Source organism: Scyliorhinus torazame, chromosome 2 (assembly GCF_047496885.1).
Source record: "Scyliorhinus torazame isolate Kashiwa2021f chromosome 2, sScyTor2.1, whole genome shotgun sequence".
NCBI lineage: Eukaryota > Metazoa > Chordata > Chondrichthyes > Carcharhiniformes > Scyliorhinidae > Scyliorhinus > Scyliorhinus torazame.
Window position 1 is genome coordinate 48,987,911 of NC_092708.1, and position 27,688 is coordinate 49,015,598.

The 27,688-nt window shown below is 44.4% G+C and overlaps 1 protein-coding gene across 3 annotated transcripts in view; it reads right to left on the bottom strand.

The window, feature by feature from the left end:
* Positions 1-23,748, bottom strand: part of LOC140387939 (enhancer of polycomb homolog 2-like) — a 112,788-nt gene extending 89,040 nt beyond the window's left edge. The window contains exons 1-2 of one of the 3 annotated variants that reach the window (XM_072471309.1): positions 23,278-23,411; positions 19,073-19,345 (exon numbers count right to left, since the gene is read on the bottom strand). In XM_072471309.1, the coding sequence (XP_072327410.1) occupies positions 19,073-19,105 (33 nt within the window). In that variant the 5' untranslated portion in view covers positions 19,106-19,345; positions 23,278-23,411. Of the gene's footprint in view, positions 1-19,072; positions 19,346-23,277 lie in introns of all 3 variants that reach the window. The other 2 variants (XM_072471300.1, XM_072471317.1) reach the window with 2 other exon arrangements.
* Between the last annotated feature and the right edge of the window lie 3,940 nt (positions 23,749-27,688).

Here is a 27,688-nt window from a genome sequence, read left to right on the forward strand (position 1 = left end):
CAAATGGAGTTGGGCAGTCTGTTTTCCTAAAAGTTAAGGAAATCTGCAATCACTGATGTGGGTCAATGCCACCATACCTCAAGAATAAGTGGTACTCATTTTATTGACATCCAAATTTCACTCCAGAATACTTTTGAGTCTGGGAAAGGAATAAATGATTTGAGATTAAAATACTGAACTAGGAATTTTGGATCTGGATCATGACACAATGCAATACAACTTAAATTAAAATCATAGAATTCCTATAGTGCCATGAGGAGGCCATTCAGCCCATCGGGTCCACACCGACTCTCCGAAAGAGCACGCGACCCATGTCCACCCTGCCCTTTACTTTTTTAAAATAAATTTAGTGTGCCCAAATTCATTTTTTCCAATTAAGGGGCAATTTAGCATGGCCAATCCACCTAACCTGCACATCTTTGGGTTGTGGGGGCGAAACCCACGCAAACACGGGGAGAATGTGCAAACTTCACTGACCCAGAGCTGGGATCGAAACTGGGACCTGCGACGTGAGTAACCCCCCCACCCCCCGCACTTTACTAATGCTCTTGACTTCGCACTCCTTGGTTGAAGAATGGATCTCAAAAATGGACTGAAATGAAAAATGAAATGAAAATCGCTTATTGTCACAAGTAGGCTTCGATGAAGTTACTGTGAAAAGCCCCTAGTCGCCACATTCCGGCGCCTGTTCGGGGAGGCTGTTACGGGAATCGAACCGTGCTGCTGGCCTGCCTTGGTCTGCTTTCAAAGCCAGCGATTTAGCCCTGTGCTAAACAGCCCCCAAGACTGTTTGTTAAATACAAAGCCAAAAGCATGGTTCCATATCCAAACTGAATTTTGAAAATATACAGGTTTTCTGAAGCTAAAATATATATTTTGATGACCAACACAACGGCCCATCTGGTATTAGAATTTTATAGAAATATTTTTCAAAGACTATTATGATGCAGTTCCCCAGAGTTAAAAAGACACTCATTTAAGTGTTTCTAAATGTTAGTATCGAAATTATAAAAGTTACAAGCAGGAACATTAATTCCAAAAGATTGCTGGAAAATGACGTAACTTGAGAAACACAGGAGAGAATCTGAGAGGTAGTATCCTTCCAGTGCAAGAAGGAAACATGGGACTGAATCTATCCAGCACAGATTTTTCCTGGATGGTCGAACCATTTTCAGGTTACAGTGGGACTGTTGGTACAATATTCCAGGAAGCATCCAATCAAAAGGGCAACTGATTAGGGACAGCAGGCAAGTGATTCAGTACATGCAATTGCAAGGCCAATCCCATATGTTTTCAGTGAGTGCGCTGCTAAGGCCAATGGGACGAAAGAGGAGCAAAATAGTTGGAGGAAATGGCAGCCATTCTTCACCCTCAATACTATCCGCCATGAGTCTCAAAGAGATAATCATAAAATCGCAAGCCTCTACCTGCACATGACCTCAGACTTACCAATTTGCACCGTTAACATGCTGATTACATCTTATAGTGATACCACTCTGACTTCTCACGGTGCACTTTCCTCCTGTGAGTTGACGAACAGCAAACACTGCAGGAATTCCATGCGCCGCTGGTAAAATTCCAATTGCCGACTAATTGCCTCATTAATGACCTCAATTGGCTTTCCACCACTGTGGGTTACCACCAACTCAAAGAAGCCACCGCCAAGAAAAGGGAGGTGGCAGGGACCCATCAGCATTCTTGTCCAACGTCATTTCTCTAATTTTCTCCATCACCCCTCCAAGGGCCTGGTAATGCTCCCCATGATTAGGTATGAATTGCAGAAAATATTTTAAATGAGTTCTGGGTTTGTAAAATTGTTACTAAAAAAAGGTCTCTGGATTCCGAATGTAAATAAAACAATTCTTGGCAGCTCAATTTATCATACGTGATGAAAATATTAACAGTTCAGATTTTGCTGTAAAAATAACTACAATTGAAATCTACATGCCAGTTTTTATGTGGAAATCATGAAGCACGTTGTGGCAAAGAGATGCATCGTGAATTGCAAAGCGCCACGATTTGTGCGGCTCCGCCATTAAGGTGCCAAAAAGCTCTCAACCTGTTTCAAGAAGCAGACTAATCATGCCGTTGGGGGGGGGGGGGGGGGGGGGGGGGGGGGAGAAGAGACAAAGAGAGTGGAATAGGAAGGAGAGAACAACCTGAGGATCCAAATAAAAAGCGTCCTATAAAGTAAAAGAAGCATCAGAGGCCTGGCCTGGCCCTCCCAAACCTAGAGTTCTACCGCTGGGCAGCCACAGCAGAAAGAATAAGCGGATGGGTGAAGGAACCGGCAGCGGAAGGATGGAGGAGAGTTTCTGGAAAGGAGCATCCCTAACTGCCCTAGCCACAACTGCACTACCATCCCCTCCGAGCAAGTACTAGCCTAGCGGTTGTAGCCACGCTCCGAATCTGGTACCAGATGAGACAGCACTTCGGTCTAACCAAAATGTCCATTATGGCTCCCATCTATAACAACCACAGGTACACGTCAGCAATGACGCCACCTTCAAAAGGGGACACTGACAGTTAGAAATGAAATGAAAATCGCTTATTGTCACAAGTAGGCTTCAAATGAAGTTACTGTGAAAAGCACCTAGTCGCCACATTCCGGCACCTGTTCAGGGAGGCCGGTATGAAGAGACATGTACACAGACAACAGAATAGCGACCCTGGAGGAACTCATGGAGAGGTTCCAACTACCAAAAGGAAACAAAATGAGACATATACAGATCAAAAACTGTCTTCATAGGGAAACGACGATGTACCCCCAGATACCAGGACATTTGCAAGTTGAGGAACTGTTAGGCGCAAGTGACCTAGGGAAGGCAAACTGTGGGGACTTGTACGTGCAATGCTAGAGGTGGTACCCTCCCACCTGGACGAGACAAAGGAAAAATTGAAGGAATAACTGATTTTGATTTGTCACATGTACCGAAGTACAGTGGAAAGTCTTTTCCTGCGGCCAAGGGAACGTACACAGTACGTACATAATAGACAAAAAAAGAATAATCAATAGAGTACATTGACAAGTGGTACATCACTGATTGGTTACATGCGGAACAAGGTGCCAAACAAAGCAAATACATGAGCAAGAGCAGCATAGGACTTCGGGAATAGAATTCTTACAGAGAACATGTAAGTCCGAGGAAGAGTTGTTGAGGAGTCTAGTAGCTGTGGGGAAGAAGCTGTTCCTATGTCTGGATGTGCGGATCTTAAGACTTCTGTATTTTCTGCCTGATGAAAGGGACTGGAAGAAGGCAAAGCTTGGGTGGGAGGGTCTCTGATTATGCTGACTGCCTTCCTGTGGCAGCGGGAGTTGTCGACAGAATCAATGCGAGAGTGTCAAGCTTGTGTGATACATTGGGCCGGGTTCTCCACACTTTTCAGTTTCTTGCGATCTTGGGCCGAGCAGTTGCCATACCAAGCTGTGATGCAGCCGGATAGGATGCTCTCTATGGCACATCTGTAGAAGCTTGAGAGAGTCCATGAAGACATCACAAATTTCTTTAGCTTCCGTAGGATGTAGAGACTTTGTTGGGCTTTCTTGACTGTTGTGTCAATGTGAGTGGACCAGGACAGAGTGTTGGTGATAGTGGCCCCCAGGAACTTAACGCTATCGACCATCTCCACTTCGGAGCCATTGATGCAGACGAGAGAGAGAGGGGGGGCGGGGGGCGTCCTAACAGATTGAGGTCTGTTGGTGAGGAAGTCAAGGATCCAGCTGCGGCGGGGGGGGGGTCCAAGTCCAAGATTGCAGAGTTTGGTTATAAGGCCTGTCAGGATAATAATGTTGAAGGCAGAGCTGTAGTCTATGAACAGCAGTCCCACGTAGGTGTCCTTGTTGTCGGGGTGTTCGAGTGTTGATTGTACAGCCACGGAGATTGCATCTGCTGTGGACTGGTTGCGGTGATAAGCGAACTGCAATGGATCAAGACCGCCTGGAAGGCTGGCATTGATCTGTCTCATGACTAGCCGCTCGAAGCATTTCATAACAGACGTCAGGGCCACCGGTCGGTAGTCGTTGAGGCGGGCTACCTTGTTCTTCTTTGATACTGGTATTGTGGTGGTCTTCTTGAAGGAGGTGGGGACCTCGGAGCGGAAGAGTGAGGTGTTGAAGCTTTCTGCAAATACACTCGCCAGCTGGTCTGCGCAGGCTCTGAGTGCTCGCCCAGGGACACTGTCGGGGCCCGTCGCTTTCCGCGGATTTACTTTCAAGAAAGCAGCTCTTACCTCCAAGCCTGTAATAGTAGGTATGGGTGTGTCCAGGGCTGTTGGGGCGGGTAGCACTGATTATTGGCTGACTGTTCAAAGCAGGCATAGAACTTGTTGAGTTCATTAGTTAGGGATGCTCCAGCCCCAGATATTCCACCTGGCCTTGCTTTGTCGCCTGTGATCTCGTGCAAGCCCTGCCATAGATGTTGTGGATTTGTGTCGTTGGCCTGGACTCTAGTTTGATGCTGTATTGTCTTTTGGCATCCCTGATGGCTTTCCGTACGTCGTACCTGGATTTCTTATATAGGTCAGGGTCGTCAGACTTGAATGCCTCCATCCGGAACTTCAGCAGGGAGTGAACCCTTTGGTTGAGCAAGGGTTTCCGATTGGGGAATACCCGTATTGTCTTCTTTGGTACACAGTCCTTTGGTACACTTACTGATGAAGTCTGTGACGGTGGTTGCGTACTCATCCAGGTTAGCTGACGTGGCCTTGAATATGAACCAATCCACAGACTCCCAAGCAGTCGCGGAGGGTATCCTCTGATGCCTCAGAACAGCACTGCATGGTTTTCATGACTGGCTTAGCACGCTGGAGTTGCTGTTTGTCAGCCGGAAGTAGGAGTACCGACTTGTAGTTGGATTTGCCAAAAAGTGTGGTCGGGGAATGGAGCGGTAGGCACCTTTAATGCTTGTGTAGCAGTGCACCAGGGTGTTCCAGGGTTTGCACCTCTGGTTGGGCAGATATGTTGTTGGAGTTTGGGCAGAACCTTCCGAAGGTTGGCCTGGTTGAAGTCTCCAGCCACGATTGTCAGGGCATCAGGGTGATTTGTTTCTTGGTTGTTGATGGTGGCGTGTAGTTCGTCAAGTGCTTTCTTCACTTCCGCCTGGGGTGGGATGTAGACTGCTGTGATGAGTACAGAGGTGAATTCACGTGGGAGGTAGAAATGGCAACACTTCACAGTCAGGTATTTTAGGTCTGGGAGCAGTGGCACGCTAGGGACACTACATCCGAGCACTGGGCATACAAGTAGGGGGAGGACTCTGGATCGAAGCACTACACAGGGCAAACTCTACCTCCACATGTGCAGGGCTGAGCCTAATGCAGCTGAAGGTCATTCACAGAGCGCACCTAACCATAACTCAAATGAGCAGGTTCTTCCTGTAGGTGGAGGACAAATGTGAACGGTGGCAGGGAGGCCCGGCCAACCTCACCCACATGTTCTGGTCTGCCCCAGGCCTGTCAGGTTCTGGAAAACCTTCTTCAAGGTGGTGCCCAAGGTTGTGGGGGTGAGGGTGTAGCCATGTGCAAAAGTGGCAGTCTTTATAGGGAGGGGGTCCAAGCCTTTGCCTCCCTAATCACCCGTTGAAGATTTCTGCTCGGCTGGCGATCGACAGCACCATCCAAAGCTGCAGACTGGCTGTCCGACCTGTTGGGAGTTCCTCCAACTGGAGAAGAATAAATTTGCCACCTTAGGGTCAGAAGAGGGCTTCCACAGGATGTGAAAGCAGTTTACCAACTTGTTCCAAAAACGGTTTGTAGCCAGTAACCAGTAGAACGAGGGGAGAGGGGGGGGTTGGTGGGAACACAGACAAACCACGGAACATAAAGGAACAGGCATGGGGGGAGGAGAAAGAGGCAGCAAGCTCACTACACCAAAAAAAGAGCAAGGTACAAGGGACAGAGCCGCAGGGATGTGCACGAAGACAAGTTGAAAACCAGAGTGAACAACAACAAAAATTGTAAATATGTATAGTGATCATTGTCTGCTTCTGTTTTCTTTTTTTACTCTTGGGTTTATCTCTTTTGTAATTACAATTTTGCCTTGGTTGTTTTCTTACTTGGAATTATGCGTGGGATTTTCAACCTGTAACTTAACATAAAACTGAAATGTATAATGTGAAAACCAATCCAACATTTTAAAAACTAAAACATTGGTCCAAAAAGGGATCAAAACAATGGAGCCTCAGTTCTGCAGTTTAACATTAACTGGTTAATATTTCAATGTTGAATTTATTTATTCTTTTAAAACTTTTCCTTTCTGTCCCTTTCTCGCAATTCAAATCTTTAGTTGCAATCCTCCCAAGCCCCCGCCAGTGTGTTTGGTGAGAGAATATGGCGGGAGGGCCGGAAATTCCGTGAGATCTTCTGCTGGGGCCCACCGTGGCAGGTCAGAAAACCTGTCAGAGGACAGCATGAACCTCACTTGCACCCGTTAATGGGTTGCAGACAAAGGCCTGACACCCCCACCCCCGGCCAGACCAGAGTCTCCACGATGCCGACGTGAAGCATGTTCATACAACACGGTATGCAGATGTCAGGATTCATCTGAACAAGGCTGCATATGGAGTTCAGGATAGAGGTCACCCACAATCCTGAACCTTGGAACACTATAGTCGTGGATCTGGGATATATTTGCAAATGAACTATCAGATCAGGTGTCCAGGAGAGGGTTCATCATCCAGCTCAGAATGTTCCTGGAGATCCATCTTCATTCTCATAGGGTCCGTCCACCTTCTCATCTCAGGGTGATCCCAGAGATCTATTTTCATTTTCAGGCGGTCTACCTTGTTTCATCAATAGTGGGTGCGCTCTGCAGCGTCGCGGTGCCGAGGTCCCAGTTTCGATCCCAGCTCTGGGTCACCGTCCATGTGAAGTTTGCACATTCTCCCGTGTTTGCGTGGGTTTCGCCCCCACAACCCAAAGATGTGCAGGATAGGTGGATTGGCATGTTAAATTGCCCCTTAATTGGAAAAAAATAATTGGGTACTCTAAATTTATATTTTAAAAAATAGTGGGTTAGTGATGTTTCAATATGGCACCTGGACATGCCATTGGATACACCCCATCCAGGCCTTCCCTGCCACGGAGTACAGTGTGAAACACCCGGGTGCATAATTAATAGGTTCAGGGACAGAAAATTTGGCATATTTTCCCACTGGCCACCGCAGCAGGAAACACTCCACATTCCCGCCCTCGCGCATAGCCTCAACTTGGAAGAATTCAACACTTTATTTCTGATTCTCTTTCTGAACCAAATGACTGTAATTCACCCCATTTCCTGTTCTGTTATTTGTTACTTTCTCAGTCCTTAAAGCAAATTGGTTATGCAAATAGAGTATTAGTTTTGCCATTCCCCAAGATTCCAGATGCCCTGTGGTTATCAATTTGTACTTGCACGGCAAAAATCCTAAGCTGGAACATGAAGTGAACAAGTCCAACTAATGAGGCATACCTCAAGATGATCATTACATGGAACACTGCATAGTGGTTGTCAATCAAAAGACAGAGTTAGCAACAGTTATTTAGACATCCCAAAACCCCAATACATCACTGCCTCGAAAAGTTGGAAACAAGTTATCTATATGACTGCAGCATTTGCCAATGCAAATCCCAACTATATGCACCTGTGCCACTGGTTAACAATAAACAATTGCAATATCACTGAAAATGCAACTAAAAATATAATCCAATTTATCTGTGATGAATTTCTACAGCAAACTTTAATTTGACAAACGTCTTTATCATATTAATGACAAAAAAGTGCACACAGCTCTTTAGTTCCACAAGCATTTTCTGTAAATATTGTTAATCAGGTATTAACATACAAGCTCTCATGCGAGGCCTGAAATATTAACTGTTTCTCTCTCCAAAGATGCTGCCTGATATGGGTATTTTTCAGTTTGAACTAACAACAATTAAGTTTAGAATTCAAAATCAATGAGTTACTGATCTCAACCATCACAATGGGAGAAAATACTTCCTTTCATGATATAGCCAGAGAAAAAGTGAACATAGATTATTCTACAAAAATGCTAAGCAGCACTGAGAGATTCATCATGTACACTCCAGTGAAGGTGGCGCAAGGGACATGGAATACAGGACTAGTGATGCCTTCCTTCAATTGTACAGGAGCTTGGCTAGACCACACCTGGAGTAGTGGGTGCAGTTTTGGACCCCTTACATCAAAGAATATTATTGCCTACAAGAGGGTGCAACAAAGGCTCACTATACTTGTTCTGGGATGGCAGGACTGTCTTATGGAGAGAGATTGGACAAGCTGGGCATGTATTCTCTAGTTTCTAAAAATGAGAGGTGATCTCATTGAAACTACAAAATACTGAAGGGAATTGATATGACAGATGCAGGGGAGCCTAGAACCAGGGGGCACAATTTCAAAATAAGGGGGAATGCCACTTAGGACCAAGATGAAAAGGAATTTCTTCAGAGGGTTGTGAATCTTTGGAATTCTCTACCCCAGAGGGCCGTGGAAGCTCAGTTATGGAGTATGGCTTAAGGTAGAGAAAAGATTTCTTTCTTTTTTTTGCGATTAAGGGACAATTTAGTGTGGCCAACCCACATACCCTGAACATTTTGGGTCGTGGGGGTGAGACCCACGCAGACACGGGGAGAATGTGCAAACACCACATGGATAGTGACCCAGGGTCAGGATCGAACCTGTGTCCTCAGTGCCGCGAGGCAGCATGCTAATCACTGTGCCACCATGCCGCCCGAAATTGATAAGATTTCTGATTAACAAAAACGTAAGGGTTATGGGTATAGTGTGTGTAAATCATATTGAAGTGTCTAATCAGCCATGATCGTATGAATGGCCTACTCCTTTTCCTATGGAACTATCAGAAGTGTACTTTTTTAAGCCTATTTAAAATTGGCTACAGCATTGAAAACAAATATGACATCTGAATGAACGATTTATACTAAAACTTGAAACCAAACTAATTAATCTCAATATACCAGTAGATCTTCTAAGGCATTGCTCAAACTGAGCCGGAGTCTAGGTACTTGACTCATTCCTGTTATGTAGGGCTTATCCCATGAAGAAAGATTGAACAAGTTGGGCCTATACCTTTGGACATCTAGAAGAATAAGAGATGAATTTACTGAAGCATACAAGATCCTATGGGGACATATTGCCACTTCTGGGGGTGGGGGGGGGGGGGGGGGGGGAAACATGTGGAAAATTTTGTTTCTCTCAATGGGTTATGTGGAATTCTCTTTCCCAGAGAGTACCAAGGCTGGGCCATTGAATTTATTCATGACTAGAGTTGGATGGAGTCCAGGGTTATGGAGGCAGACGGGAAAGTGGAATTGAGACCACATGCAGATTAGCCATGATCTTACTGAAGGGCAGAGCAGGCCTATTCCTGCCCAAGTCCTTTGCTCCTATGTGAAAGGAGAGGCATCAAAGATGTAATGATGAACACAGTATTTTGATGGCATATTATTGGGTAATTTAGTCGTACAGGCTGTGTATGTTGTTGGTCACTATGTATGGGTGGATTCCTGAATCCTTTTCTTTGATGTTTGTATTTAAACTGTTGAGGGTTGTTTGGGGGTTGGTGGGAGGAAGGAATTGTTGGCCAGGGGATTGACATTGTATTTGTTACCATTGATTGTTTGTTGGTGGGTGTAAATGTGGATGAAAATGTGAAAAAGGAGATTAAAAATATATATTTTTAAAATGTAGTCGTACAGGTTAAAATGGTGATCAAGAACAAAAAAATGCAACTAATGCGGAGTACTGGCTTACAACACCAGTTAGCAACAAAATATGACAAGTTATCACAGGACGCAAATACATAATACACAGGAATTCCACATTGTGTGTAAAACTGTTCACGTATGATTATTATAATGTTGAAATGCCGGCGTTGGACTGGGGTGAGCACAGTAAGTAGTCTTACAACACCAGGTTAAAGTCCAACAGGTTTATTTTGAATCACTAGCTTTGGGAGCACAGCTCCTTCCTTAGGTGAATGAAGAGTTGGGTTCCAGAAACATATATATAGGCAAAGTCAAAGACTCAAGACGATACTTTGAACGATACAAACACTCGTATTCAAAGTATCGTTTTGCATCTTTGTCTGTATGTTTCTGGAACCCACCTCTTCATTCACCTGAGGAAGGAGCTGTGCTCTGAAAGCTAGTGATTCGAAACAAACTTGTTGGACTTTAACCTAGTGTTGTCAGACTTCTTACTATGATTATTATAGTTTTATTCAGCCTCTAGTAGTAGCTCAAAGGTGAGCAGTTAGGTGATTGGCGGGTGAGATTTAAGATTGATCTCTGTTATGATATTTGGCAAGTTGTTGAGGAAATCTGGTTAGGGACCAATAATATATTATTTAAAGTAGATAAAAGTTGAGATTCAAGACACCTGCTTTTGGATAAAGATTGGCATGGGTTTAGAATACCAAAAAACAAACTTTACTATCCAAGACTAGAAAGATAAAATAATTTACAATATGCATTTAAGATTCTAACATTCAGGGCAAGTATGAGGTACATGTGAATTAACGATGAACCATGCTTGAAAAGTAAATGACAGAGGCAACCAAAGATGACCAATGGATTTCTCAAGAACCCACCCAGACTTCAGCAGACACCAAGTCAAACAATTTCATTTCAACTCTGTCTCATGAGGGATTTCCAGCTTCACCTTCCAAAATCTCTTAGAATTCTCTCCAAAAGTCACTCCCAATCTGACAGCTTTAACAATCTCACCTTCCGAGATTCCCAAGTACACTCAAACACTAGCAGCTCACAAGCACACTTTCAGAACTATGGCCATGCCAAAACTGCTCCAAAGGGGTATCTTTGCCCCAATTGCCCTCTTCACTTAAAGTCTGCTGCCTACAGCTAACTTTTTAGCAACTTAACCAGGGCCTCTGCCTGTACCTACCTCTGTGCATGCTGCCAGGCAGACTCCCGAAACTGAACATAGAACATAGAACGATACAGCGCAGTACAGGCCCTTCGGCCCACGATGTTGCACCGAAACAAAAGCCATCTAACCTACACTATGCCATTATCATCCATATGCTTATCCAATAAACTTTTAAATGCCCTCCATGTTGGCGAGTTCACTACTGTTGCAGGTAGGGCATTCCACGGCCTCACCACTCTTTGCGTAAAGAACCTCCTCTGACCTCTGTCCTATATCTATTACCCCTCAGTTTAAAGCTATGTCCCCTCGTGCCAGCCATTTCCATCCGCGGGAGAAGGCTCTCACTGTCCACCCTATCTAACCCCCTGATCATTTTGTATGCCTCTATTAAGTCTCCTCTTAACCTTCTTCTCTCTAACGAAAACAACCTCAAGTCCATCAGCCTTTCCTCATAGGATTTTCCCTCCATACCAGGCAACATCCTGGTAAATCTCCTCTGCACCCGCTCCAAAGCTTCCACGTCCTTCCTATAATGCGGTGACCAGAACTGTACGCAATTGACCAGAACTGTACGCAATTGACCAGAACTGACTGCAAGAAGAGCTGTTCACTAATCCATTAACTGATCTGGGGACCGATCAAAACACTCCTAGAGGGTCTCATCCTTATTGCTAGGCAGGAACTATTGTAAAAAGCATTGAACATCCTGTCTTAAATGTTACAATCTCCACAGACTTCTAATTTCACACCCAGGGACACAAAGATCAGTGGATTTCATGACACCCCTCTAAACAGAGGCAATCATTTAAACCAGTATTGCATTAAAGTAAGTACTGCATTAAATTTATAGCTTAACTAGTTAAACTACTGATATATACATTGACTGACATTTCTAAATAAAGGTGACAAGGCAGGTGGTGCGGTGCCACTGTAGCATGCGGGCGCGCTGACATCCCAGTTCTGCAGTTTAAGTGCTGGGAGTTTTTTGGGGGGGGGTTTGAGTGATACAAGAATGAGAACCGAGAAGATAGCAATTCATGTGCCTCAGCCCCTGCAATTGTCCAACAGGTTTGAGGTTCTTTCAGCTTCTCTGGATTAGAACAGGAACTGCAGGGGAATAAGCAAACTGACAATTACTGCTTCGTGGCACAGGGAGATTTAAGTGGAGGGGGTAAAAAGGAATGTAGTGAAAGTAAGTTAAGGGGCATAAATAGGTTCTTGATTAATAAGGGGATTAGGGGTTATGGGAGAGGACAGGAGAATGGGGATGAGGAAGTATCAGCCATGATTGAATGGCGGAGCAGACACGATGGGCCGAGTGGCCTAATTCTGCTCCTATGTCTTATGGTCTTATAGATACAGTTCTCTGCAGCTGACAGCGCGGTTCCGAAGTTTGTATTCCCTGCCTGATTCCAGGGTTTCTCCTCCCGGTGTCATGCGAGAGTACCTTTAAGAAATGGGTGTTTAAGAAATGTACCTTTAAGAAATGGGTGTTTATCAGTGATGTCAGAGCTGGGCTGTCTGTCAGCTTTTTACTTTTGTTTTAGGCTGTTTGCTGCAGGGTGTGTTTTAGTTTTGTTTTCAGAGCTGGATAGCTACAGTCACAGCCAGAAGGTGTATTAGAGTCTCCCTCTGTAATCTAACGAATGTAAATCGATCCTTTGGTGATTTAAAACTAATAACTGCTTGCAGTAGTGACTTTAACCCTTTAACTTCTGTAGTGACTTTAACTTCTGTTTAAAGGTTTATTTTTAAGTCTTCTGGATGTTAAAAGGACAGCTTACTGATTACTTAGTGTTGTATTCTTTGAGGGTTGTATTTGAATTAACGGTTGCTAAGATGTTCACTGTATGTTTTAAAAAGGTTAACTTGAGTTCATAGAATAAACATTGTTTTGCTTTCAAAAATACTTTTCGATTTCTGCTGTACCACACCTGTAGAGAGTGTTGTATTTGGGGTATTTGTGCTCCCCATACCACAATCTATTAAAGTTGTCGGTCAAGTGAACTCCATGATACACATTGGGGTTCCATAAACCCTGGCCCATAACACCGGCTGGAATAGAACTTGGAATGGGAGGGGAACGATCCAATTGTCAATGTGCGCATCAGTATTGACAACATAGGGGCATTTTTGACATTTAAGGGGCATCTCGACAAATATATGAATAGGATGGGAATAGAAGGATACGGACCCAGGAAGTGTAGAAGATTGTAGTTTAGTCGGGCAGTATGGTCGGCACGGGCTTGGAGGGCCGAAGGGCCTGTTCCTGTGCTGTACATTTCTTTGTTCTTTGTTCTTTGATAGGTAGGACTAGGAAAGAGGATCTGTTGAAGAGGTATGAGCATCTCTAGGACAAACTGGATTACTACCTAAGCCGCTAACACACTAGCATACGGTAAATAAGATCAGAGTTGAATGTGTGGGACAAAGATCGATGTGGAAGAAACAGATTTTGATTCATGTGGTACTGGGGAAAGAGGAAGCTGTACCATTGGAACAGCTTTAACCGAAGTGTGCAGTGTCCTGGCAAGTTGTATAACTAGGGCTGTAGAGAGAGTGTGAAATACCGAAGGGCGGGGTTCAGCTGAGCGGAGATTTGGGAAGTTAAAAGACAGACTAATTATACAGGTAATAGAAACCAGAATGTTACGGAATAGGACAGATCATACAAATATTAGGAGTGCACCAGCAAATATGGTCAGAGCAGGGAAAATGGCTTTCCAGAGTAGGGAAGATGGGGAGTAGAGCTCAGTTGAAGGGAAACATAAAACGTTGAGGCAATTGAACAGTATAATGTGGGTAAAGACAAGCTGAGTCAGACAGGAAGGGATATGGCGTTTAACAGCAAGGCAACTGCAATCAGGCAAGATCCATGAAGGGACTACTAGTAAAGAAAAATTCAAGTTGCTTTACCTGAATGCACGTAGCATCTGCAATCAGATAGATGAAATTGTGGCACAAATAGACATGTGGTTTACATCTAATCACTATTAGAGCCATTGTTACAAAATTACCACGGTGGGAAACACAAATATTCCACACTTCAAAAGAACAATCCTGATATTGATGGATGACATAAGGGGCTGTTTAGCACAGGGCTAAATCGCTGGCTTTGAAAGCAGACCAAGGCAGGCCAGCAGCACGGTTCAATTCCCATAACAGCCTCCCCGAACAGGCGCCGGAAATGTGGCGACTAGGGACTTTTCACAGTAACTTCATTTGAAGCCTACTTGTGACAATAAGCGATTTTCATTCATTTCATTAGTGAGAAAGGGCCCAGCTCAGGAGTAAATCACAAAGTAGAATCAGTATAGATGGAGAGTAGGAATAGCAAAGTTCAGGGCAGCACTGTGGTGCAGTGGTTAGCACTGCTGCCTCATGACACTGAGGGCCCGGGTTTGATCCTGGCCCCAGGTCATTGTCTGTGTCGGAGTCTGCACGTTCTCCCTGTGGTAGGTTTCCTCCGGGTGCTCCGGTTTCCTCCCGCAAGTCCCGAAAGTCGCGCTTGTTAGGTGAATTGAGCATTCTGAATTCTCCCTCAGTGTACTCGAACAGGCGCCGGAGTGTGGCGACTAGGGGATATTCACAGTAACTTCACTGCAGTGTTAATGTAAGCATACTTGTGACACTAATAAAGATTATTAAATTGTCTCTTAATTGGAAAAAAAATAATTGGGTACTCTAAATTTATAAGAAAAAAGGAATAGCAAATTCAAAAAGAGCTGGTGGAAATAGTTTAACGGTCCATTGACAGGGTGCCAGTTTGGTTAGACAACTGGTTCCTGATGCAGAGCAAGGCCAGCAGCGAGGGTTCACTTCCCGTATCGGCAGAGGTTGTACATCAAGGCCCCTCCTTCTCAACCGTATCCCTTGCCTGAGGTGTGGTGATCCTCAGGTTAAATCGCTACCAGTCGGCTCTCTCCCTCAAAAGGAGAAAGCAGCCTATGGTCATCTTTATCTTTTACCCCTGATAGTAGTTCGACCATTGAACAAAAAATTATTGGAACTTGTAACAAAGGCTGTTGGGGAGGAGGCTTAATCTTTATATGGGCTGAACCAATCAAATCATCAAAGGTGGACTGGAAGCTGAGTTTGTAGAATGCTTTCGCAACAGTTTCCTGGTGCAATATGTTGTGGAACCAATTCAGAAGGGAATATTAGTTAAAATAATAAAATTGAAGTAACTTTATCTGAATGTACATAGCATCTTATCAGGTAGATGAACTAGTGACACAAATGGAGACATCTGGTTTAGATCTAATCACCATTAAAGAGACATGGCTATAAGGGATTGTGGTTATTCGGGATAAAGCTATTTCAGATCTGGTATTGTGCAACGAGACAGAGTCAATTTGTAATGTCACAATAAAATATGCAGAGGGAAAGTGATAAAACAATGGAATTCCAAATTAGGCTTGGAAACTACAGACCCCAGTCCCAAACAAGAATTTTAAATTAAACAAAGCAAGATACGTAGATTATGAGGGGGTGGCTGCCAAAGGCTGAGTAAATAGACTATAAGGGATGGAGGTAAATAAAGTGGGAAACTTTCACAAAAACAAGTCAAAATTTTCAACAACAAAAAACATTCCATTCAAGAACAAAAAACATCAAGAATGAAAATTGCTTATTGTCACAAGTAGGTTTCAATGAAGTTACTGTGAAAAGCCCCTAGTCGCCACATTCCGGCGCCTGTTCGGGGAGGCTGGTACGGGAATCGAACCTGGCTTGCTTTAAAAGCCTGCGATTTAGCCCAGTGTGCTAAACCAGCCCCTAGGGGAAGAAGGAACCTTCCAGGGCTCATTAAGCAGGTTAGGAATAGTATTAAATTGAAAGAGGATTATAATGTTGAAAAAAATAGTAGTAAGTCTGAGGACTGGAAGTGTTTTAGAAACCAAAGGGCACCAAGTCAATAAAAGGGGAAAATATGGATTATGAGAATAAACTAGCCAGGAATGTAAAAATAGATTACAAGGGTTTTTACAAGTATGTAAAAAGGAAGAGAGTAGCAAGTCAACATTGGTCCCTTATAGACGGAGACAGGAGAATTAATCACAGGTAACAAGAAATAGCAGGGACATTGAACAAATATTTTGTCTGTCTGCACAGTACAGCACAAGTTTCAAACCCGAAATAGAGGGTAACCAAGGAGCTAATAACAGTTGCATTGGTATTATTTTTCAAAATTCCCTGGATTTGGACAGTCCAAGCAGATTGAAAGCTAGCAAATGCAACACCGCTATTTAAGAAAGGAGGAAGAGGGAAGACAGAGAACAACAGGCCAGTTAGCCTGACATCAGTACTGATCTTCTAAATGCACTTAGAAAGCATAGAATGATTAGAACAAGTCAACATGGTTTTGCAAAAGGGAAGTCATGTTTGGTATTTTTTATAAAAGGTTCTTGAGAATGCAACGAGTTGGATAAAGGGGAACAAGTAGACGTAGTATGCTTAGATTTCCAAAAAGCATTCGGTAAGGGCTACAGAAAATGTTAGCATGGGGAAAGAATTGAGTAGAGAGTAGTGACAAATGGAACATTTTCATGATGGCAGGCTATGATTAATGGAGTACCAGAAGGATCAGTGCTGGGCCTCTGTTATTTATAATTATATTTCCGACAAAGTGACACACAGTAATGGTTTTGGAGAAGAAACCAAGAGTAATGTATCCAAGTCTGCTGATGACACAATGTAAGCTATGATGCAGATATAAAAGAGTTTGCAAAGAAACATAGACAGACTAATTGAGTGGGCAACAAGGTGACTGCTGAGTATAATGTGGGCAAGTGTGAGGTTATTAAGAATAGAAAAGCAGATTTTTTAAAGGTGTGATACTTGTGAATGTTGATGCTCAGAGCGAGGTAGTCATACAAGAAACACAGTGTTAACTTCTAGATAGAACATTCAATTAAGAAAGCAAATGGCACGTTGACCCTTATTGCAAGGGGACAAAGTCTTACTACAATTGTACAGAGCTCTGGTGAGACCACAGCTGGAACAATTTTGGTCTCATATTTAAGGAAGTATAAACTTGTGCTGGAGGCGATAGAGCAAAGGTTTTCTATATTGGTTCCTGGGATGAGAGCTGTCTATGCTGAGAGACTTGAGTAAATTAGCTCTATATTCTCTAGAGTTCAGAAGGTTGAGAGATCATCTCATTGAAACATTCAAGATCATGAAGGGCTTTAAGGTAGATAATGGGCAGGATTCTCCAATCCCGCGGCAAAGTGTCCACGCCGTTGTAAATGCCATTGCGTTTTACGACGGCGTGAACAGGCCGCTCCCACGCCTAATTCTGGCTCCTACAGGGGGCGAGCACGGCGTTGGAATGGTTTGCGCCGTTCCAGCTGCAGATCCCGGCGCAAACTGGGTGCCGCGGGATCTGCGCATGCGCAGTTGTGTATGCGCCAATGAGGCCATGCGCAGTGGCCTCCTTCAACGCGCCGGCCCCGACGCAACATGTCGCAGGGCTATAGAGGTTGGCGCGTACGAAAGGAGGCCCCCAGCTAAAGAAGCCAGCCCGTCGATCGGTGGCTCCCGATCGCGGGCCAGGCCACATCGGAGGCCCCCCACAGGCCGCCGCCCAACCCTTACACGCCGAGGTCCCGCCAGCCCAGGACAGGTTAGAACGGCGCCAGCGGGTCTCTGCTCTTCTCCTATGACTGCTCGGCCCATCCGGGCCGGCTGCGTAGAGCGGCCCGCGACGCACCAATTCTCCGCACTGCGCAGAATCGCATGCCGGCGTCGAGGCGACGTGGCCCATTCACAGGGATTCTCCGGCCCGGCGCCTGGCTGGGAAGTTGAAAACAAAAGGGCACAGTTTCTGGATCAGGGACTGTTCATTTGAACTGAGAGAACTTTCTTTGTTCAAAGGGTTGTGAATCTTTGGAATTCACTATCTCAAGAGGGTTGCGTCTGCACCACCATTGAATATATTTAAAGCCGAGATGGACAGATTGGTTTCTCAGGGAATCAAACAATATGTGGAGTAGGGTGGGAAAGTGAAGCTGAAGCTTATGATCATATTGAATGGCAGAACAGGCTTGGCTCTTCTTCTCCTGTGAATGGGTGACAAACACTTGGTTTACAGACCGGCTTCGATGGAAATGGCCTTGCGTCTGGATGGAGCCAGAGTTGGGGTGGCGAGAGAGAAGAGATTTTGATGTTGCGCCATTAGTAATATCGTTAAAAAAATACATGCATGAGCTCGCAGAATACATGTTGTACTATTTGATCGAACAGTGCACAAATATTAATTACGAGTATTCAACCACGTATAAATTATTATTTTAAAATAAATTTAGAGTACCCAATTAATTTTTTCCAATTAAGCAGCAATTTAGCATGGCTAATCCACCTACCCTGCACATGGGGCCGAAACCCACGCAAACACAGGGAGAATGTGCAAACTCCACACGGACAGTGACCCAGAGCCGGGATCGAACCTGGAACCTCGGCGCCGCGAGACAGCAGTGCTAACCACTATGCCAACGTATAAATTATTAAACCATTAATGGAAATGAAAGAGCAAGACAATCCCCAGCTGATGATCAGAAAGCTGACAGGGATCTACAGGCAAATTGAGTGGGTAAGCAATAGTTCTGGGATGCTACAGGAAGGGTGAATATATCGACACTGGAAGGGAGGAAAAACTACAAAGTCAGAAATGAGTGGCAGCCTATTTGTTAACAAGTATCTTACAACGATGACACTCAAGGAACAAAATTCCCTAAAGTGATCAAAGTGATGAAATGATCAAAGAGTACAAAAGTAAAGGAATCAGATATTGTGCAAGTCTAAACATTTTTTTAAAATCATATTATGAAAACTCATAGGTGGCAAAGCAAAGGGCTCTAAACATTTTGTTTGGATAGGCTATTTGTTTATATATTATAAACTGGATCAGTCCCAAAGAGCAAAGCAGAAGCTTGGAATTCTGTGGAAAATAACTCACTTCCTGACGTCGCAAAGCCTGTCCACCAGCTACAGGGCACAAATAGAAGTGGGATGGAATATTCTCCACTTGCCTGGATCATTTGCAACTCCAACAACATTCAAGAGGCTTGACACAATTGAGAAAAAAGCCACCCGCTTGATTGGCACCCTTCTACCACCAAAACACAGTGACAGCAGTGTGTACAATACACAAAATGCACTGCAGCAACTCACCAAGGCTCCTTCGACAGCACCTTCCAAACCCATGACATCTACCACCTAGAAGGATAAGGGCAGCAGATGCATGGGATTATGACCACTTGCAAGTTCCCTTCCAAGTCACACACCATCCTGACTTGGAACTATATCGCCGTTCCTCTACTGTCGCTGGGTCAAAATCCTCGAACTCCCTCCCTAACAGCATTGTAGGTGTACCTACACCACCACCTTCTCAAGAGAAATTAGGGATGGGCAACAAATGCTGGCCAAGCCAGTGACGCCCACATCCTGTGAAAGAATAAAAAACTATAATGTGTAAAACAGTGAATATGATCCAAAGAGTGGAAAAATAATTAGATACATATATATCAACTAATCATATGATGAAGAAATGCGACTATGATGTAGTTGTATAATTGTTATAGCAGCAAATGGACAATGATTTTCTTATTTAGGTATCAACACAAATATTTTAATTGTAGGTTACAAGATGACTGGAAACTTCAACACTTATCTGTTGAGAAATGCATAAAACACATCAAGGTTGAATGCAAAAAGAGTAATAATGTAAACCAGGAACAACTTTTATTGAACTTCCCATATTTTTACAAAAAAAAAATGGAATGTAGTAACTGCTGAATGCAAGTACACAGAAATGAGTTTTATAGCCCAGATTTTCCATCTCCCTACTGATGTATACTAAGAAGTCAGAATTTCAGGCCAGGGGCAGCACGGTGGCGCAGTGGGTTAGCCCTGCAGCCTCACGGCGCCGAGGTCCCAGGTTCGATCCCGGCTCTGGGTTACTGTCCGTGTGGAGCTTGCACATTCTCCCCGTGTTTGCGTGGGTTTCACCCCCACAAAACAAAGATGTGCAGGCTAGGTGGATTGGCAATACCAAATTGCCCCTTAATTGGAAAAAATGAATTGGATACTCTTAATTTATAAAAAGAAAAAAAAAAAGAATTTCAGGCCACCACAGTGAAAAGCTCCAGACAATGGCTAATATAAGACCATAAGACATAGGAGTGGAAGTAAGGCCATTCGGCCCATCGAGTCCACTCCACCATTCAATCATGGCTGATTTCAACTTCATTTGCCCGCTCTCTCCATAGCCCTTAATTCCTCGAGAAATAAAAGTTGTTCGAGAAATATCCTAGCTTCTAGATTATTTACATACAGATAGGCTCTCCAGTTATCAGGTGGAATGCCAATGAAAATTTTCTTCCCATTCTACAGCTTGTGCTGACCTCACGTTTCCAGAAAAAAATTCAGATTCTCTCAGTGCTGGCCTAATTGCTGATCTTTTTGTCCAACATTCAATTGATATGAATGCCAGAAACTATATTCTTCAATGATGCAATGTTGATCCAATGATACAATATGAATCATAGAATATATACAGCGCTGAAGACCATTCAGCGCATCAAATTGGCTCCGACGCCCTGAAAGAGTACCCTACCCACTCCCCCACCCTAGCTCACTAATCCCACCTAACCTTTGGACACAAAGGGGCAATTTAGCATTGCCAATCCACCCAACTTGCACATCTTTGGACTATAGGAGGAAACCCACTCAAGACACAGGAGAACGTGCAGACTCCACACACAAGGTCAGAATAGAACCTGGGTCCTTGGTGCTCTGATGCAGCAGTGCTAACCACTGTGCTGCCATATAGCAGGCATATTCTGCACCGCCTGGAAGTTAGTGAAGATGAAGCAAATGGGATCCGCAAACACTTCTTCACTTGACCTGCCTCAAATCAGTTCTCCCACAGTCCAAACAGGTGTTCTTCGGAAGGAAAACCAGGGATGAGCAATAAATGTTGGCCAAAGAGCAACGCCCACATCTCATAAATGAATAAACATTTTTTAATAGCTGGGTGTAAAAAAAAAAATCTACCAGGCAGGTTTAAATCTTTCCAGGTCTCAAATGAATGCGCCACGTTCTATACATTGAACATGATCCTTTCTTGTAAATGTTATGGGGTTCAAGTGGGTAAATGAATTGAACCAGATTCATTTGCAGGTACCTAATTAATCACCACGACAGAACATCTCCTATGATCATTTACACCCTCGTGTACAAATAGGGTGGCAGTGGCTGGCATTGTTGACTCTCAGCGCCAGTGACCCGGGTTCAATTCCGGCCTTAAGTGACCGCGTCTGCGTGGGTTTCCTCTGGGTGCTACGGTTTCCTCCCACAGTCCAAAGATGTGCAGCTGAGGTGGATTGGCCATGCTAAATTGCCCCTTAATGGCCAAGGATGAGCAGCTTAGGTGGAGTTACAGGGATAGGGCAGGGGAGTGAGTCGAGGTAGGGTGTCCTTTCAGAGGATCGGTGCAGACCTGATGGGCCAAATGGCATCTTTCTACACTGTATTCTATGGATCTATTTTACAGTAATTTCATTTGTCAGCCTGTATTTGACTTTTCAGTAACTTTTCAGGAACTAAATTTGTACATTGCTTCTGTCTTAGAGCACAAGCTTCAGTGAGGAGCTGAAGGAAATTAGTATTCGTAAAGAAATGGTTTTGGGGGAATTATGGGATTGAAGATGGACAAATTATTTGAATGGGTGTAAATTGAGAGAGGTGGGTATTGTACGAGACCTTGGTGTCCTCATGCTTCAGTCGCTGAAAGTAAGTGCGCAGGTACAGCGGGCAGTAAAGAAGGCGAAAGATATGTTGGTCTTCATAACGAGAGGTTTTGAGTATAGGAATAGAGATGGTTTACTGCAATTGTATTAGGGCATTTGTAAGGCCACACCTGGAGTATTGTATGCAGTTTTGGTGTCCTGACCTGAGGAAGGATGTTCTTGCTATGGAGGGAGTGCAGCAAAGGTTGACCAGGCTGATTCCTGGGATGATGGGACTGTCATACGAGGAGGGACTAAATCAGTTAGGATTATATTCATTGGAGTTTCAGAGTGAGGGGATCACTTAGAAACTTACAAAATTCTAACAGGATCAGACAGGGTAGATTCAGAAAGAATGTTCCCGATGGTGGGGGAGTCCAGAACTAGGGTCATAGTTTGAGGATAATGGGTAAATGTTTTCAAATTGAGGGGAGGAGAAATTCCTTCACCCAGAGAGTGGTGAATCTGTGGAATTCGCTACCACAGAAAATAGTTGAGGCCAAAGCGTTGTGTAATTTCAAGAAAGAATTAGATATAGTTCTTGGGCTAAAGGGATATTGGGGGGGGGGGGGGGGGGGGGGCAAGATCGGGGTATTTAACTTGGATGATCAGCCATGATCATAATGAACGGCAGAGCAGGCACAAACCGCCGAATGGCCACCTCCTATTTTCGGTTTCTGCGTCACCATTAAATGTCAAATTTCATTTAACCCACACCACTTCATGGGATAATAAGTGTGGGGAAGAAACTAATGGCAATTTTAACAGCTTTCCTCCAGAAACATGACACCCCTTAACATATGCTACTGAATACCCCTGGAGCAAATCTCCAAACCCAGACTAAAATGCTCACGTTGTGATCCCCTACAGAAAGTGAACCTAGATTTGCACTGAGGTTATATCTTTGCATAAAAGGTAAATAACACACTTGGATCATTTTGCAACAACGCAAGTTTCTGCTGAAGGTGCCTGCAAAGTTGCTAAAATAGTTAAAATTTATACTCCAGCCATCATAACTTGATGAAAGCGAGCAGAGGCCAGAATCAGGCACAATGTGACCTGTCAAACCCAGGCTGCCGGCGCATGGAGTTCATTGTTTATCCCGCACCGGACCGCACCAGCAGTGCGTCACCCGCCCATAACCAATCAGCGGAGAGGATGTCCCTGGCCGCCCAGATTGACAGGGGCGCTCGGCCAATCGGATGGAAGCAGGGGCGGGACCCTTTCAAAAAAAACGGACTAAAACCGTCAAAAGCTCCAGATCGCAGGACGGTCGTCATAGGGCATGTTCGGAAGCAAAATAAGTTCTGGCTTTCTTCCCTCTTAAGAAAGGACGTTCACCATTTCGGTCTGCTTTTACTTAAAAAAAAAATACAATTTCAAGTCTCCACTCATGTTGTAAAACAAAAGTTTAAGAGTTCATGGTTTCAAATCTCCGCGCCAAAAAGCCGTTTGGCTAGAAAGGACAACAATGGCGGCTAGAGCCGTAGCTTGCGCAGTGAGTACAGCGCCAGCGGCCGCCGCTTCTCCCTCTCTCCCCGCCCCCTGCCCGGGCCCACCCACACACCCCCTCCCCCCTCAACTCACCGACTCCTCTTCTTTCTCCATACCAGTCGGCATCTGCGGCACGGCCCTATTGATGGAGACACAATCCTGAAGATCCGGCAGATCCTTCGCCCGGTAAATGGGGAGCGGCTTGGCGGCGTCCAGCGCCCGCGCTCGGAACGAGAGTTTACTCATGGTGCTGCGCGGGGAGGCCGGGAGAGGAATTTTAACCCCCCGGAAAAAAAAATCCCCCAATTATCGCCGCGAGATTGCTGCACACAACGCGCAGAAAAAGGAGCGGAGCTCACTGGCACAAAGATGGCGTTTTAGACCAGTCTTAAATCGGCGGCGGGACGCCCGGAGCCGCTCATGGATGCGAGTTAAGGAGTCCGTCCCCTGGGTGGATAGGGCGCTCCTCGAAATGCCCTTCATGCCGACCGAGCCGAGCCCGAGAAACCGAAATTTGGCAGTCGGTCCGCGACATGCGCCACGGCAAACATGGCGGACATTAAAGCAGCAATCCCAGGGAGCCGCGCGCGCCTCCAGCAACGTGGGGGGAGGGGTTGCGCGCGCACCATCACAACCCAGTCAAGTGCAAGACTCTGTTTAATGCAAACACACTCACCTATTCTCGAAACCCCTCGCGGGTTAGCTTGTCTCCCCGAACCCAATCGACTCCCATTCCTAAAATATCCTCATTTATTTTGCAGTCTCGTTTGCATCCTCTTTCTTTCAGTTAAATTCTGCACAGGAGGCAAGGTTCCTCTGCGACAACCCAGCCTTGGCTTGACAGGAAATTGTTTCCCACGTCTCAGGTCCGCAGCATGTGGTGGAGTGAGCCTCTCGTCCTCGTAAATGCTTTCTTAAGTGAGTTCCCTGCTTTTGAGGCTCGAAGACCACATGTTAGATGTTAGAGAGACTTAACAGCTGTCAAATCTTTTCGAGATTTATCAGCACCTTTCAATTTATTTGCATGAGCATGTAAATACATCTCATTCTTTGTAATTAAATTAACTGCATTTTAAGTTGCCAGCCCTGCAGCTCACTGGGCTAAATCGCTGGCTTTTAAAGCAGACCAAGGCAGGTCAGCAGCATGGTTCAAATCCTGTACCAGCTTCCCCGAACAGGCGCCGGAATGTGGCGACTAGGGGCTTTTCACTAACTTCATTGAAGCCTACTCATGACAATAAGCGATTTTCATTTTCACCTCAAGAATTCATTTAAGACAAAAGAAATGTCTTAATTTTCAAGAGTTTGAGCGTGTTTTATTGGGAACCCATAGTGATTGCCACTCATTGGAGTGATTATTCCTTGCTACGATCTTCATTATCACCATCCATATTGGTCTTATCTTATCAGTAAAGTAATAGAAGGGATCATTAACAGCGCTATCAAGCAGCACCTGCTTAGCACTAATATGCTCAGTTACACTCCGTTTGGGCTCCATTACAGTCACTCAGCTCCTGACCTCATTGCAGCCTTGGTTCAAACATGGACAAAGGAGCTAAAAGATGTGTGAGTATCTACCCTTGACATCAAGGCAGCATTTGACTGGAGTGTGGCATAAGGAAAACGTGTCAATGGGAATTACGGAGGGAAACCCCCACTGGTTGGAGTCATACCGAGCATAAAGGAAGAAGGTTGTAGTTGCTCGAGCTCAATAATCTCAATCCTGGGACAACATTGCAGGAGTAACTTAGGGTAGTGTCGTTTGCCCACCCATCTTCAGCTGTTTCATCAATGACCTTCCTTCCAACATAAGGTCAGAAGCGGGGAATTCGCTGATGACTGTACAAAATGTTCAACACCATTCCCAGCTCCTTAAATGTTGAAGCAGTTCATGTCCAAATTCAGCATACCAGGCTGGCAAATGGCAAGTGACATTCATGTCAGTCAATGACCGTCTCCAACAAAATAGTTTCTAACTATTGCCCCTTGACATTCAATGGCATTGACATCGCTGAATTTCCCACTTTCAAAATTCTGGGGTTACCATTGACCAGAAGAAACTGAACTGAGCTCGCTATATAAATACTGTGGCTATAAGCAGCTCAGGACAATGCATCATTGACTTTGTCTATATATGTGTTTCTGGAACCCACCTCTTCAGAAATGAAATGAAAATCGCTTATTGTCACCAGTAGGCTTCAAATGAAGTTACTGTGAAAAGCCCCTAGTCGCCACATTCCGGCGCCTGTTCGGGTAGGCTGGTACGGGAATTGAACCATGCTGCTGGCCTGCCTTGGTCTGCTTTAAAAGCCAGCTATTTAGCCCCGTGTTAAACCAGCCCCTTCATTCACCTGAGAAGGAGCTGCGCTCTGAAAGCCAGTGATTCAAAACAAACCTGTTGGACTTCATCCTGGTATTGTAAGATGTCTTACTGTGCCCACCCCAGTCCAATGCCATCATCTCGTTTGATTGGCACCCCTTCCATAAACATTCACTCCCTCCACCTCTGACACATAATGATGCACTGCAGGAATTCATCAAGGCTCCTTCGGCAGCACCTTCCAAACCCACGACTACTACCATCTAGAAAGACGAGAGCAGACCTGTGGGAACACCACCACCTGAAATTTCCCCTCCAAGCCACTCACCACCCTGACTTAGAAATGTATCACCATTCTTTCACTTCTCACTGAGTCAAAATCTTGGAACTTCCCAATCGCGCTGTGGGTGTACCGACACGTCAGAGTCTGAAGAGGTTCAAGAAGTCCGCTCACCACCACCTTCTCAAGGGCAATTAGTGATGGCAATACATTTTTATTTATTCATTTACGGGATGTGGGCATCACTGGTTAGGCCAGCATTTATTGCCCAACCATCTTCAGCTGTTTCATCAATGACCTTCCTTCCACCATAAGGTCAGAAGTGGGGATGTTCGCTGATGACTGCACAATAAATGCTGGTCTAGCCAGCGATGCCCTCATCCTATCAATGAATTCTTACAAAATCATCTTCCCCTCTTAACTATTGATGAAAAAACAATATAAAAACTATTCTCTTCAAATCACATTGGAATATCAAGATTAAAATGAAGTTTACTACATTCAATATGTAGCCTTTAAAATTAGGCAAATATTTATCCATTTGATAATACAAAATTTGAGTATTGCTGAAGTAAAGACATGTCAAAGCTTTTTGACTTGCACTCATAAGGGCACTTCACAACAATACTGATTTAAGGGGAAACAACAATGTACACTGAGAAGAAAATGCTGATTGGTAGAGGTATTACCATGGAGAATGCACCAGGTGACTGACAGTTTACTGCCAAACATTGTTTGAAAATTAAACCAGGCAGTTTGACCCTGCATTTATATTACGCCTTTCACACACTGCATAAGATCCAACTGACTAAGCTTTTGGTGACTACTAATATCTCCTGGTCCATAATCATCCCATCTGGTCCATAATGCTAAGTAGGAGTTTATCCCAATCTGAAAGAGGGATTCCACAAGAAAGAGGCAAAAAAATCCATGGCTAACAAAGGAGTCCAAGGACAATGTTAAACTGAAAAGCAGGATACACAAAGTGGCATTGGAAATGGTAAACCAGAGGACTGGGAGGTTTTTAGGATCCAGCAGAAAAATACTAAAAAGTTTATAAAAAGGGTGAAAATGAATTTTGAGAGAAAACATGTATGCAGTATAAAAACAAACTGTTTCTATGGGTATATAAAGAGGAAGCGGGCGGCTAAGATAAAAGTGGGACCTATAAGGAATGCGGCTGGTGAATTAATAACAGCAAACAAAGAAATAGCGGATATGCTAAATACATTTTTTGCATCAGCCTTCACCTTGGGAGACATTGCAAATATCCCCAAGGTATCAGATGGGCCGATTTCAAATAACATGGTAGAACCTACAAAAATCCCAATCATAAGGGATAGGGTATTAGAGAAATTCAAGGGGCTATGGGTGGACAAGTCACCAGGACCCAATGAACTGCACGTTAGAACAAAGAAAAGTACAGCACAGGAACAGGCCCTTCGGCCCTCTAAGCCTGCGCCGAACATGCTGCCCGTCTAAACTAAAATCTTCTACACTTCCGGGGTCCGTATCCCTCTATTCCCATTCTATTCATCTCTTTTGCACCCTCTCTAAAGCCTCCACATCCTTCTGGTAGTGTGGCGACCAGAATTGAACACTATTTAATGGAAGTGGCTGCAAAGATAGTGGACCCATTAGTTGAAATTTTTTAGAAAGGTAGAAAAGCAAGGAACTATAGGCCAGTTAGTTTAACATCTATTATTGACAAGATGCTGGAGTCAATAAAGTAGAAATAACTGATCATTTCGGAAAGCTGAATAATCAAATCTAGTCAATTATTATTATTGTCACAAGTAGGCCTATATTAACACTGCAATGAAGTTACTGTGAAAATTCCCTAGTTGCCACACTCTGGCGCCTGTTCGGGTACACTGAGTGAGAATTCAGAATGTCCAATTCAC